We start from the raw sequence: 12,930 nt of genomic DNA on the forward strand, positions 1-12,930 counted from the left end.
TCTTATCAGAGACCATTCAACACATACTTTCTAAATCCACAGAAGTGTGTTCATACTAAAATATGACAGGTAAAAGATCTTTCTTTTCCACGTTTGTGTCTCATTTATTCACTGATATTAATGTATGTAGAAGTGGATCTTAAAAGCCTTTTTGATAAACTAGTGATTTGACACTTGATACTGACAATCTTCTTAACTCACATACACTTTTTCACTGATATTTGGTCCAGCATGAAAATGATATCCTCCCCCAAGTTACCTGATTAGCTTTGTCTGTCTTGTGTGGGAGCCTTTTACTTCCTCAGTAGCAGCACAAAGAAACTAGACAGCAGTGTCCCTTCAATGACAGCCTCGTAAGAACCAGCCAATCCCCTAATAAGGTATTGACTGGTCTGCAATCAGCCACATCTGCTCACATATAGGGCCTCTCTACCACATACCACAAGGTAATATCTGTCTGCCAGAGGTCAGTGTGAGATTGGTATCTGCCAAGGCTGCTGACCTTGGGAGTGTTTGTTTTGGGACTGTAACAGAGATTCTTATCGGCCATTGGCAGATGTAGATAAAACTGCTTACCCTCTGGGGAGATAGCTTTTTTGGACTTGTAGGACTAAATACTGAAGAAGAATATTTGTGGATAGTTTTGATGGAATGTTACCTGAAGTACTACTGCAAATCATACTTAGTTACATGGACCAGACCAGCTCCAGACCTACAGGGGGTCAGCACCCTTACTTTTGCAATGTTCCCAAGAGGGAGTTGAAGTCCTGACGCTACTTCCAGTCCATCCATTGTCTGTTCCACTAGCTTTTGTAACTCAATGAAATGTCTTCTTTTATTGTATGTTTTTCTAAAGCAGTGAAACATATTCCTTCACTTCTGATTGCAACAAAGTAAAACAATTCATTTATTATGTTTAAAAAACTGCACTTCCCATGAAAATCTTTTCGCAAAGCATAATGCATATTATACATAATGGTAACAGTGTCTTCCTCATCAGTCTGTCAAGCTGGTGATATTTGATTCCAAACATATTGATAAATGCAGCTTTAAAGGGTGGGGATACATTGAGTGAACAACATGCTCTTGAGCAAGTTTATGTTGTGCTGGATTATTTGTTTTATTACATAATTTCTAACATCAGTTTGTTTTTTAAATGGAGTTTTCTTACTTCTGGAACAGACCGGAAGTTCCCGGTTTCACTTAGGCTGTTTATCAGTTTTCCACACAGAAAGTATACTTTACAGACTGTAATTTAAAGCCTGCTTCAAAAGTTGCTTCACAAACCTGAACAACACTAAATGGCAATCATTCAAACTAGCTCCAATAATTAATGATTCACGGTTGATTTATATGAACTTTGAAACTTACCAAGACTTTTTTGTTGTCATAGAAATCTGTCAAATTAAAATATCTGTACACTATTTCGCACCACTGCTAGTATGGAATTGCATTCACACCTTCCAATTACCAGTGCCATTCCTTTGAGCTATTGTAAGAGGATCATGGAGACATTCACACTCTCACAGAAACTTTCCATTGTTATCAACCTACTGGAAAGTTGAATATTTCAAGTCTTGGAAACACTCTTCACTTTTGGTTTTACTGGTCTGGTGCAAAAGCAGTTAGGGATTTACTTAAGTCATACTCTAAAAGTCAGGCTTCCTGCCTGATACTGCTGCAGGACAGTCACCGATCATTTCCTCCTCACATGGTGCAGCCCACTGCAGTTATTTTTGCCATTGCTTAAGACATTATATGACCTCTGGAATAAAGCAGGAATATTTGCCTCCTGTTTTAAAAAACATTTTCAGTTCTATTCACACAATGCAATGTGCAGGATAATTCTTCATAATGGACACAGTGTATGCCATCTGCCCAGTTCAGCTGTTCAGCTATTTTTAATGTTACAATAAAGCATGCGGTGTGCTTTCGGTCCACAGTTTCTCTCTTTCCACAGAATTTCGGTTTTGTCTCTTTTTGCTGTTATCAGTGTGAAGTGAGGTGTGTGCACAGTCATCTTCTGCACAGTTATTAATTTATACACCTTTGTATGATCACACTAACCAATTTCACCAACTCGTCTGAGGGTCCTTGGCTTAACAGACTGCTATGCTCCTCACTCACACCTTTTGAGACAAGTGCTGAAAAGATGACCATAGAATTGCTAATATTAAAATGTACTAATATACTGTATGTGTGGAATTTACTTACAGTTCTGGTCCCTAACTTGTTTTCATGTGCCAAATAGTTAGGAAAGAGTTTTAGAACCATGATCATGTTGCAGTTTGTGCAAATGAGATACACTGTCCAGACTGAAGGACTTAATGACTGTCCAGTGGGGCTGCGCTCTACTCTGGCCTGCTTAGCTGTTATTGGTTGGGAGTGACAAGTGCCCACTCCACAGGGGACATCTCAGACACCCCCCTGCGCCCTGAGAGGTGCCTCACCACTGGAGAACACCTCTCATCCACCAATACTTGACGGACACCCATTGATACTCACTGCTAAAATTACAAACTACTCAGACATTTGTCACATGATCAGGATTCTCCCTGACTTCGATGCACTCTATCTCCTCCCTTTCTCTTTCCCTCTCCCTTTCCCGTTCCCTTTCCCGCTCTTTCCGCTTGGCCCGTTTCTTTTTCTTGTGTCTCTTTTTGGACGGCGGGAAAAAGGTTAGGAAGACGGGGAGGATGACGAAGCAGTGCAGCACGGTGCAGCCCGCAGTGAGGAGGGAGCACTTAAACAGTGTGTAGGTCAGATTGGAAGGCACAAACACCAGGGGCATCATCCCAATCACAAAGCAGGATGTGTTCTGCAGGATGGCTGCCCCGTGCTCCTCCAGTGCCAACTTGATGCACTGCGTCCTAGTGTGCTCGTTGGCCAGCACAAAAGTATACAGGTGTGGTACACAGTGATCCATGGCGAAGTTGAGGGTATAAATAAGGCACAGGATTGAGATGCTGTCCATGCCAACGTTCCAGAGGGTCATCAAACCCAAGACACCCAGCTCCACGGACGTAACTGTGAGGATGAGCCAGAAGTTCCCCAAGGGGTTGATGACCAGGAAGAAAGTGAGGATGAGGATGGTGAGTACGCTGAAGCCTGAGGTAAGGATGGGCGAGATGACGGAGGAGCTGTAGCGGTCCATAAACACAAATGTGGGATTGAAGGCAATGAACTTGATGCTGTTTATCAGCATCAATGGACGAAGTTTCTCAAGAAGCTCCACCACCTCCTCACGTTTCTTCTCTGTGGTCCGTGCCACCAAATACATGCGTGAGGCGATAATGTCATATTCATCAGTCTCACGGTTCTTGGAGAATATGATGTCCTCAGTGAAGTGCTGGTACTCTGGGCTGCGCAGGAAGGAGCCCTTGAGGATGGTGATGAAGTCGGTCTTGGTTGATGCACTCACATTCACCACCCGTAGGTAGTGGAAAAAGTTGTCCATCCAGGAGATCTTGTTGAAGCCATGGCTCAGAGTCTTTAGGTGCTCCTGCACTGTGGAGTTCCAGTACTCAATGGGCTCGTAAATGTAAAATCCAATCACAGGACTGTAGTTGCTGAAGTATTTCTGCTGGGTCATAGCATACGAAACACTTGGAGAGTTACTAGCCAGCAGGTTCACAATGTTTGATCCATCACTGATTTGTAAACATCCCATGAATGAAAAAGAGGCATAGATAAGATACAGAATGACCACAAAGGGTTTGACATAGGTGTTGGTAATCCATTCTGTGTAGTGCTCACGCAGGAAGTGCTGGATGAAGTGATTCTGGTAGGGGACACTGTCGTGGTGTGTGGACAAGTCATGGCCATCACTCATCATGGTTTTAAACCATGTGGGCTGGCGGTCCAAGTATTCCACCGAGGGGATTTTACAACAGAAAACACTGTGGTAGCGGTTCTGCTCCAGTTGTCCAGCAAACACCAGACAGGAGCCATAGAACGAGAAAACGTAAAAGTAGTTGACCAGGATTGCGACACACATGCTCTGGCAGAAAATCTTCACTGACTCAATGTTGGTGAAAGGACTAGCTCCCATACCAAATGTGATGATGTAGAGTGAGCTGGTCATGGTGTAGCACACCATCACATCAGCAAAAGCATCTGCCACACGCTCTTTAAAGGGTAAGTTTTCCCTTGTTCTCCTCCAGCCTGCCAGCAGCTCGAACACCCCTTTGGTTCCATGGCCTAGAATAAAAGAGAGAAAAAAAGAACCCAGTAAGGATTATGTTTACACTGATATGTTAGTGCCATGTACAATTGCTTTAAACATGTATCATCTCTATACTAATGTTAATATTTTTCCTCTTGACAAGAAGCACTGCTCAATAAAAAAAAACATAACCTAAAAAGAAGGAAACATTCTTTCAGCATTAAAAGCAAAGAAAAAAACCTGCTACAGATGTTCTGGTTATCTTTGCTGTTTAACGTATGTTGTGTCATAGAGTTGTGAAGTAGGTGAAGTTGTTGTGGACATCCAAGGAAAAACCCAATGCATTCCTCTGCATAGGCAGTTGAAGGACTTCCAAGGGTTTATGGGCATAATACAAAAGATGACCTGGGTCTGGATCTTGAATAAAAAAGTCTGCAAGACTTTGTAGAGTTGTTAACTATGCTCCCAAGAATCATTGTGGTAACAAGCGTTCTATGACTGAGCTTAAAATAGTTTTGTCTGTGCTGCTAATGATGAACATTCAATTTAAACTGTACACTAAACACAATCTGTAGCTTTAAATACATTCAATTTGTTTTCTGTAACAATTCTCAATGAATTTGGCAATAATGGCTTCATTTTTTAACTAAACTGCAAACAAAAATGTGTTTTGCTACAGCTCTGAATTAATCTAATGATCTGATCAAGGCGCATGGGTATTGTAGTATTTAGAAGGCAAGAATCTACCGATACCATTTTTGATACCCCAACTCAACATGTCAATACCAAGTACCATTCTAATACCAGTTGTCTTTTCTAAATATAAAATCTGTATGTCTCAATAGCATAAACACTTCTTTTTTTTACACTGACAATGGCTTGAAACAGAGATGGTTGTTCTATGTGTCTTCCTGAACACTGTTCCTGAAACCGTGAGTTCCTCAAAACCAGCTTCTAGTACATTGAGAGCTACTAGAAACTGGAGCCAAATCCTTTGTATGTATGAATTTATAATGAAGCTGATTCCAATTCAGTAGAAATAATTTTTAATGGATCAGATTGGATCCACTAAAGTCAGTGTTGTTGCTGATACCAATATCTAATCCATGTATTCCTACTATTTAGAATAATTTGCCATATTGAACTGATGGAGAAACATGATTCTAAAGAAATTAAGTTCAAATAATCAAAATGAACGTGTCATCATCAAGGCATCTTCTCATTCTAAGGCTCTATTAACAGCCCCTACAGACTGCTGGTTTAAGTATTAATGTTTTGGGATTTTTTTTTATTATCAGTGCTGGCAAGGCTTTTTAATAATGTATGACAAATTCAAAATGAAAGATTACATTTAATAAAACAAACTAGAGATGTTCCGATACCATTGTTTCACTCCCGATACCGATTCCGATAATAAGAATGAATTGTAATCTTTTCCTGACCACTACACATCAAAAAACACACCAGAAAAACAAGTTACTTGTCATTTATTTTTAAATAGAATGGTATAAAACAGTAGTGCAACAGCAACTTAAATAAATAAATACAGGAATAACTATTAAAAAAAAAAAAAAAGTGCAACCACAATATTGTAAAATAAAAAGGCGTTTAAATAGAACAGTATATCCCTCGAAATTGCTTCTTTGCATATGTTGCATGTCGCCGTCTTACTGGTGGGAACATCCACTGTGAAGCACTGCCAAACCGCCAACATAATGCGCTAACGTTAGCTCCTTGTAACAGGTGATCAATTCTTCTTCACCCCTCTAAAACAGAAGCTGGCGATGGCAGAACAGAGCGCAACTGTTTTAATAGCAGGGAAGAAGAACTGTGTCAGAGCTAACGGAGCTAACCAGTAAATAGATTCCTATTTCTAATAAATCACGTGGTATCGGATCGGTGCCTGGACTCCAGTACTCGCCGATACCGATGCATTTCCGATACTGGTATCGGAATTGGAACAACTCTAAAACAAACATTATTTCTGATTCATATCTGAGATACATTTACACTTTCCTCTCTACCATGCACCAGTAAACAGAGGGTCCATTCATGTGAGTCAAATCTGTGGGATTTTCACCACTCAAAATTATAGATATTAATACACAACGTTCAAAGGCATATGCTCCGTAGTGCAAAATCTTCCACACAGGAACACCCGCCCACCCACACATTTTATTTGTAAAATGCAGGAGCTGCATTTCTGGTGGAGGGTGAAAACTGCTGCGAGGGAGTGTGTTATGAATTTCTGAACACTAGAATCAATTTAATGTTCCTCCACCGCACCATGTAAATATTTCAGTAACAGTGAACAGTGGATTCGGTCCATCTGTATATTTCTGTGCCAGCATCAGCTATAAATGATTCCTTTTAAATCTGGCAGGAGGACAGGCCAGTGAGAGGGATTGCTCCCCTTGACAGCATTATGAATTCCCCCCTGTTTGACACATAGAAAAAGTTAATAATCTATAAAGAATTATGCCTATGTAATGAGTTAGTTCTTGCTTTTAGTTTTATTAAGCTGTGTTGCAAGTCAATTAGTTAATGTTAGTTGGTTTAGAGGATGTGGAGAGAGAGTGACAATTCACGCCCCTGGTTTTTCCAACATTACACCAGGGGCGTCTGCATGCGTTTCCCCTTCAACAGTTACCAAATAGGATGTTAAGTAGCGTGTCATTTTCTAAACATGACTGGAAACGCTCTGAGATTGATTGCTGGCAGGTGGAGGTGGATAATAATAATGAGCTCAACTGGTAAAGCGTCCCTGGTTAGTATCATTACTAACACTGCTGATGGATTCCAGCAACAATTTTTACCGAGCACTTGTATGATAAAAACGTTATCTTACATTACATCTAATGTATCTATGAAATTATAATAATAATTATTATTATTATTATTATTATTATTATTATTAATAATAATAAATGTGGCATTCATACTGATTAGGCTGCTACTTATTATTTTGTTGCAATCTGAAACTGCACCACTAGATGCCACTAAATCCTGAACACTAGTCATTTAAGTATTATCAGCTTCATGTATTGCAGTTAAAAAGTAGTGGTTTGGTCCCTCTGACTGATATTATTATATATGTACATATATTATACATCATTAGATTATTAATAGTGAAGCATCAGTGTTAGAGCAGCATGTTACTGTTGTAGCTGCTGGAAGTAGAGCTAATTTCAACTGTTTTATTCAGTTATTTAGTTTAGTCAAGTGGTTCTCAATTTAGGGGTTGGGCCCCTCCAAATAGTCACCAGATTAATCTCAGGGATCGTGAGATGATTAATGGGAGAGGAAATAAGGAAAAAGGAAAAAGATCTGATAAATAAATCAGTTTTTGAACTTCATCTCTTTCAATTTTGGTGGAATCATGGATCATTTGAACATTTATTGAAACTAGTGCACTGACTGTTTAAAATGTGCCTGTTTGGGATAGGCCAAATGCTTGGCCTCTGGTATTGCTGCTTCAATGCATAGACAACTGTTAATGTGAGGTGTATATGATTATATACACCAACAACATGAAAGAAACTAATATTCTATGATACGTTGATTTAATAATTATAATAAGTAGTATAGTAGTAAATACATTTTCTTTTCTCAATCATATTAAGCTCTTAGATTGTTTATTTTGTGGGCCTTCAGTTCCAATTTGAGTGGGTATATTTGCTCCAATGATTTGTGCTTTGCCTGTATCGGTGCTTCACAATTGCCACAGTCTCGGAGCATATTAGACAAACTGGTTTTGAACTGCCTGTGGGAAGAAGGAACATGTAAGAGTCAGTTCATTCTTGATTAAAAGGCCCACAGTTATGACCATGAAAATAAAACTCAATAATAGAAGACAATCTGTGCCAGTAGCTGTTGTTAGTTTCCATTCTGTATCTTGCAGTTATAACTGTTGACTGAACATCTTCACTTCATTTACTCCATCACCATGGAAAAATGAAAATAGACATCAAGAGACATGACATTAAGCAGGTTTTGTTTATGTACTGTATTGAAATGATCTCAGAATCAAAGCTGTCTGGAGAATGAAATATCAATATAAAAGCATGGTATGAGAAGGAAGAGTATACATGATTTTCATTAAATAGGATAAAACATTAAAAAACACTGGTAAGACCCTTCAGATATACCTGATCTGACTATGATTTCAGTACTGTTTTGATCAGGTCTGCTTTCTTGTAAGAAAAGAACTCATTTCATCAATGACAAACGCTTGGGAGATTTCACTCCTCTCTTGTCTCCCTGTGAATTTACCTTTGTCTTTGAAAGCCTCATTGCTCAAATGTGAGAAGAATCCCAATTACAATGGATGAGAGAGAAGCGAAAGAGTTTGAGCAACAATCAAACACAGTAACATGCTCGCTGGAGTCATATGCATTCACACCCATGTCAAACTAAGACAGGCGGTCCTGTGGGTGACATGCTTGAACCAAGAATCAATAATGGGAAGAATGGTAACTCCTCATGTTTAGTGAAAATGAGTCTTGAATTCTCAAATATTTCCCTGAATCTATGAAGACATTAAAGTCCCTGTAAAGTAAGAATAAATATGTGTTCTGAGTTTGACATACCACAGAAAAGTGTGTTGTTAACCACCCTGCCAAATTTGAATGATTAAAAAAATCACCAAATATATGAAATTAGGCTTCAAAGTTGTGTAAAAATCAGCCTCTGTCTCTGCTCCCAAACGCTGTGGGAGTGCCCGCCGAGTTCGCTGAAACCCCGCCCCGTACCAAGTGTAACCTGTCAATCAAAGTCACCACCACTACCTGAAACATAGACGCTACGTCTGAGAGCTTTTTGCTGCTAACTCAGCTGCTAACTCAGCTTACTGTCTAACTGGCTAACTGTAGACTGTAGTAGTAGTAGTAGTGTTAGATATTAACAATAACTGGCCACTAGGCAGGTTAACCACTGAGGAGAGCGGACTCTCGGTCTTATATAGTAGGGGAGGGACCAAGGTCACGCGGGTACGCCACTACGTCACAGAGTAGCCCTTATTTGCAGGCTCGGAAAATCAGGAAAAATGAGAGGGTGAGAAACAGTTTAACGCTCTATCTCCACAATTCAGTACTGCATAGTTATCAACCTTTTCACATGTTTTCTGTAACCATGTTCCATCATGTATTTGTGTTTATAAGTAAATCAATGAAATGACTCTACACACACATTTATTCTGAGAACTTCATTCTAACAGAATTTTTTGGGGGAAAAAAAACAAAAATAAAAAATTCATGAAACCTAGAAGGTCTAAGGTTGTATTCAGGTGAATGTAGGGACGACTCCATCTGCGTTTTTTTTCTGGGATGAAATCGTAATGCCCACTCAGCTCTTAGCAAAAAGCCGAGCGCTATCTTACCGTTACTGTGACAGTTCTCGTCAGAGTTTTATGGGAAAGAGAGAGAGAGAGCTGTACACACTGAGCAGGCCGAGCTTTCAGCAGCATAGCAGCTACATTAATCCAATTCATAACTTTGTAATCGGGCCTGTTCATGGTACATTTTGATCAATCCAGGGGTCCATGTATCAGTGCACTCGCATCCTTTAAATGTCGGTTATTTGTTACACCCCTAGTAACTACATTTAGAAAATTAGCAGATCATTTTTGGATGTTATGTTACTGCTTGTAATGCTTAAGTCACTTCCTGTCAACATAGTCGATTGCTTTTGATTGGACAATGCAACAGATGCAGTGATCGGTCTAATAAACGGCATCACACAGCTATAAGGACGCCGTGCTCTCACACACGCTGTATTTATAGTCGCACAAACACACACACACACGCACAGTTACTCTCTAGCGCGCAACCTTGATTGCTTCCTCCAGATTCCGGGAGATTGTGTCTCATTTGCGGGCATCAGGGAGCCGCTATCAATATGCGGGAGACTCCCGGAACTTCCGGGAGAGTTGGGATGTCTGTGAAGTACAGAATTGCTTTTAAGATTCTTTTATTTGTTTTTAAAGCACTGCCTGGACTGGCACCAGTCTACATCTTTGAACTGCTCATTCCCTAATCTACGTTCATACTCCTTAGATCTGCTGACCAATCACTGCACTCTATTCCACACACTCAGTTAAAAACTAAAGGTAACTGAGCTTTTTTAGTTGTCCTGTCTAAATTGTGGAATAGTTTGCCACTAATGAATAGAATTTGCCCTTCCACTGATCATTTTAAAACCCATCTAAAGACCCATCTTTGTGCTCATTATCTTTAGCCTCTAAAATGATCTTATGAAGTCATGCCTGACCACACTCTAGCTTTTATTTGTTTGTGTTTTATTTGTTGTTTATTTGTTATAATGCTGTTTGTGTCGTGATCTGATTTTCTATCTTATTTATGACTTTGTTGTTATTTTGATCCTGTGTTCTTGTTTGATTGTAACCATCAATCAAGTTAACCCATAATTTTAATCTCACTGTTAAGCACTTTGGTCAACGTCTGTTGTTTTTAAATGTGTTCCATAAATTGACTCGACTTTAATCAATGAGAAAGTGAGAAAAAGAAGGAGGGAGGGGAGGAGAGGAACACATGGCTGGAAGCATGACTGCCGCTCAATGCTAATCAGCCTTAGAGCTAACTGACAATTCTGTCTGAACACTGAAAAATGCAAAACTGGATGGCCAATTTTTAACAAGGACTTCTCAAGGACTGTTAGGAATTACAGATATCATGATTATTGCAGTCATAAAACTTAACCAGTGTCATTGTGATGTTATTTTAACAATGGTACACACACACACACACACGCACACACACACACACACACACACACACACACACACACACACACACACACACACACACAGTGGCGGTTCTAGCTTGAATGACTCCAGGAATTGTATTTGATACATTTATTATAAATTATTTATTATATGTCCACAAGGACATCTAAACATATATGTTAAATATAAAAAATGTAACAAGATGTGTGGAAAAAAAGAATAATATAATAGAAATCAAATCCTTTATCAGAACAATGGAAAACACACTTAAGAGAATCCAGTTATTACACTATTGTACTTAGAAAAAGGAAACACACTATTTAAAGTGCAAAATCACCACCTTCAACATTGCCACAAGACAACAAACACAATTCTGCACAAACTATGACTGAATAAGTTATCAGACATCCTGTTTAAGGGACAAACTGTTTAAATGGCACAACAGCCAACTAAAGCCTGACCCTTCTGGCCTTACTTGATGCAAAAATCGTCAATGATGTCATCATATGAAATCTGCTCCCCTATTTCGTGATTGATACTAAGACTAAATCAATTCACCTTGGAGGTGCACAGATTTGTTTTGTATTACTTATTTTTAGCCATTTCACACAACACAGAAAAATAAAAATATGCGTGAACTATAGGCCTGTATTTATAATACTATGAATGAAATGTGCGTTATTTGGAAGAAAGTCGAGGTGACTGACTTTAGCCCACTAATTCCATTATGGCGCTTTTCCACTACACAGTTTCAGCACGACTCGCCTCGAATGTCCTCCACATAAACAATGGAGGACATTGAGGCAGTGGTGTACTTGCTGCTGTATGAGGCTTTCTGTCACACACAAAGCAAGAAAATTGAGCCGTATAGCTGTAACTATGGTAACGCTGTTACCGGTATTTAAAAATGCCGGGTTTGATTCTTGTGTGGGACGGCTCATGACTCTTCCAGCGACAACTCTTCTGACCAATCGGTGGCCGGCAGTCTGTTGACGTTACATTTAGTATCGGCTTGGCTCGCTTGGAACCTCACCAGAGCAGGTACTAAAAAAGGACCAGGTACCAGGTACTTTCCCTAGTGGAAACGCAAAAAAAACTGAGGCGAGTCGTGCTGGAACTGTGTAGTGGAAAAGCGCCATTAGAGTATTGCTCTATTAAGTATTGCCCCTGTCTGTTCCAGTAGGGAGACCCAGAGGTGAACTGCCCCCCCCCCCCTTCTCTCACAGCTTCTGTGCGCGCAGCACCATCTCAGCAAGCAGGGGCGCGTGCACAACAGAGGCGCCAATTTGCCAATTCCCCGGCACACAGTGATAGATTGACTTTACGTTCAAATAATAGAAACACGCTTCGCGGTGCAAAGGATTTTTTTTTTTTTGAAGAGCTCGTGTCGCCCCCATGAGTCATGACAAAATGGTGCCCTGGGCGCTTGCCCAATTCACTCATATCAGCGACCGCTACTGCAAACACACACACACACACACACACACACACACACATGCAGTATGACTACCATCTTAGCCACGACTGAGTCTGCAGGGAAGACCAGATTCTCATTTTCTGTTCTCATCATCTTCACCCACACTCAGACACCCACACTCTAACACACTCTAGAACAAACACACATACAGACAGCAAATGAACAAGTCTGCCTCCTTTCACCTGCCCTTTCCCTCTATATAACAGTTGGTAGGTAGTATAACACACGTTTTGGCAGTTGTAGTGAAGGACATCAGCACTTGGTTCTCACAACAACAAATTTGGTCTTTTCAAACAGAAATGATGTACGTGTTTATTTGTATATTGAGCAGGTACATGTGCTGTACTTAGAGCTGTCCTCTTGTGATCGGTTAACCCATGTCAGATGTTAATGCCATGTGTGAAAAGGGCCATTGATTCTTTCAATTTGACCAGGCTATTGTGACACACTTTATTCTGATCTCAGAAGGCACTTAACTGACTCATGACCTCAGGCGGTTTCTTTCAGGTCATTCTCTGACCATAAATATTGGTTAAGCTGGTGATT

The 12,930-nt window shown here is 40.0% G+C and overlaps 1 protein-coding gene across 1 annotated transcript in view; it reads right to left on the reverse strand.

Annotated features, from left to right (window-relative positions):
- Positions 1 to 2,524: 2,524 nt before the first annotated feature.
- ptchd4 (patched domain containing 4) overlaps positions 2,525 to 12,930 on the reverse strand; it is a 37,668-nt gene continuing 27,262 nt past the window's right edge. Inside the window, exon 3 of the mRNA XM_062437072.1 lies at positions 2,525 to 4,200. Within this exon, the coding sequence (XP_062293056.1) occupies positions 2,525 to 4,200 (1,676 nt within the window). The remainder of the gene's footprint in view (positions 4,201 to 12,930) is intronic.

Source organism: Scomber scombrus, chromosome 17, assembly GCF_963691925.1.
Source record: "Scomber scombrus chromosome 17, fScoSco1.1, whole genome shotgun sequence".
Taxonomy (NCBI): domain Eukaryota; kingdom Metazoa; phylum Chordata; class Actinopteri; order Scombriformes; family Scombridae; genus Scomber; species Scomber scombrus.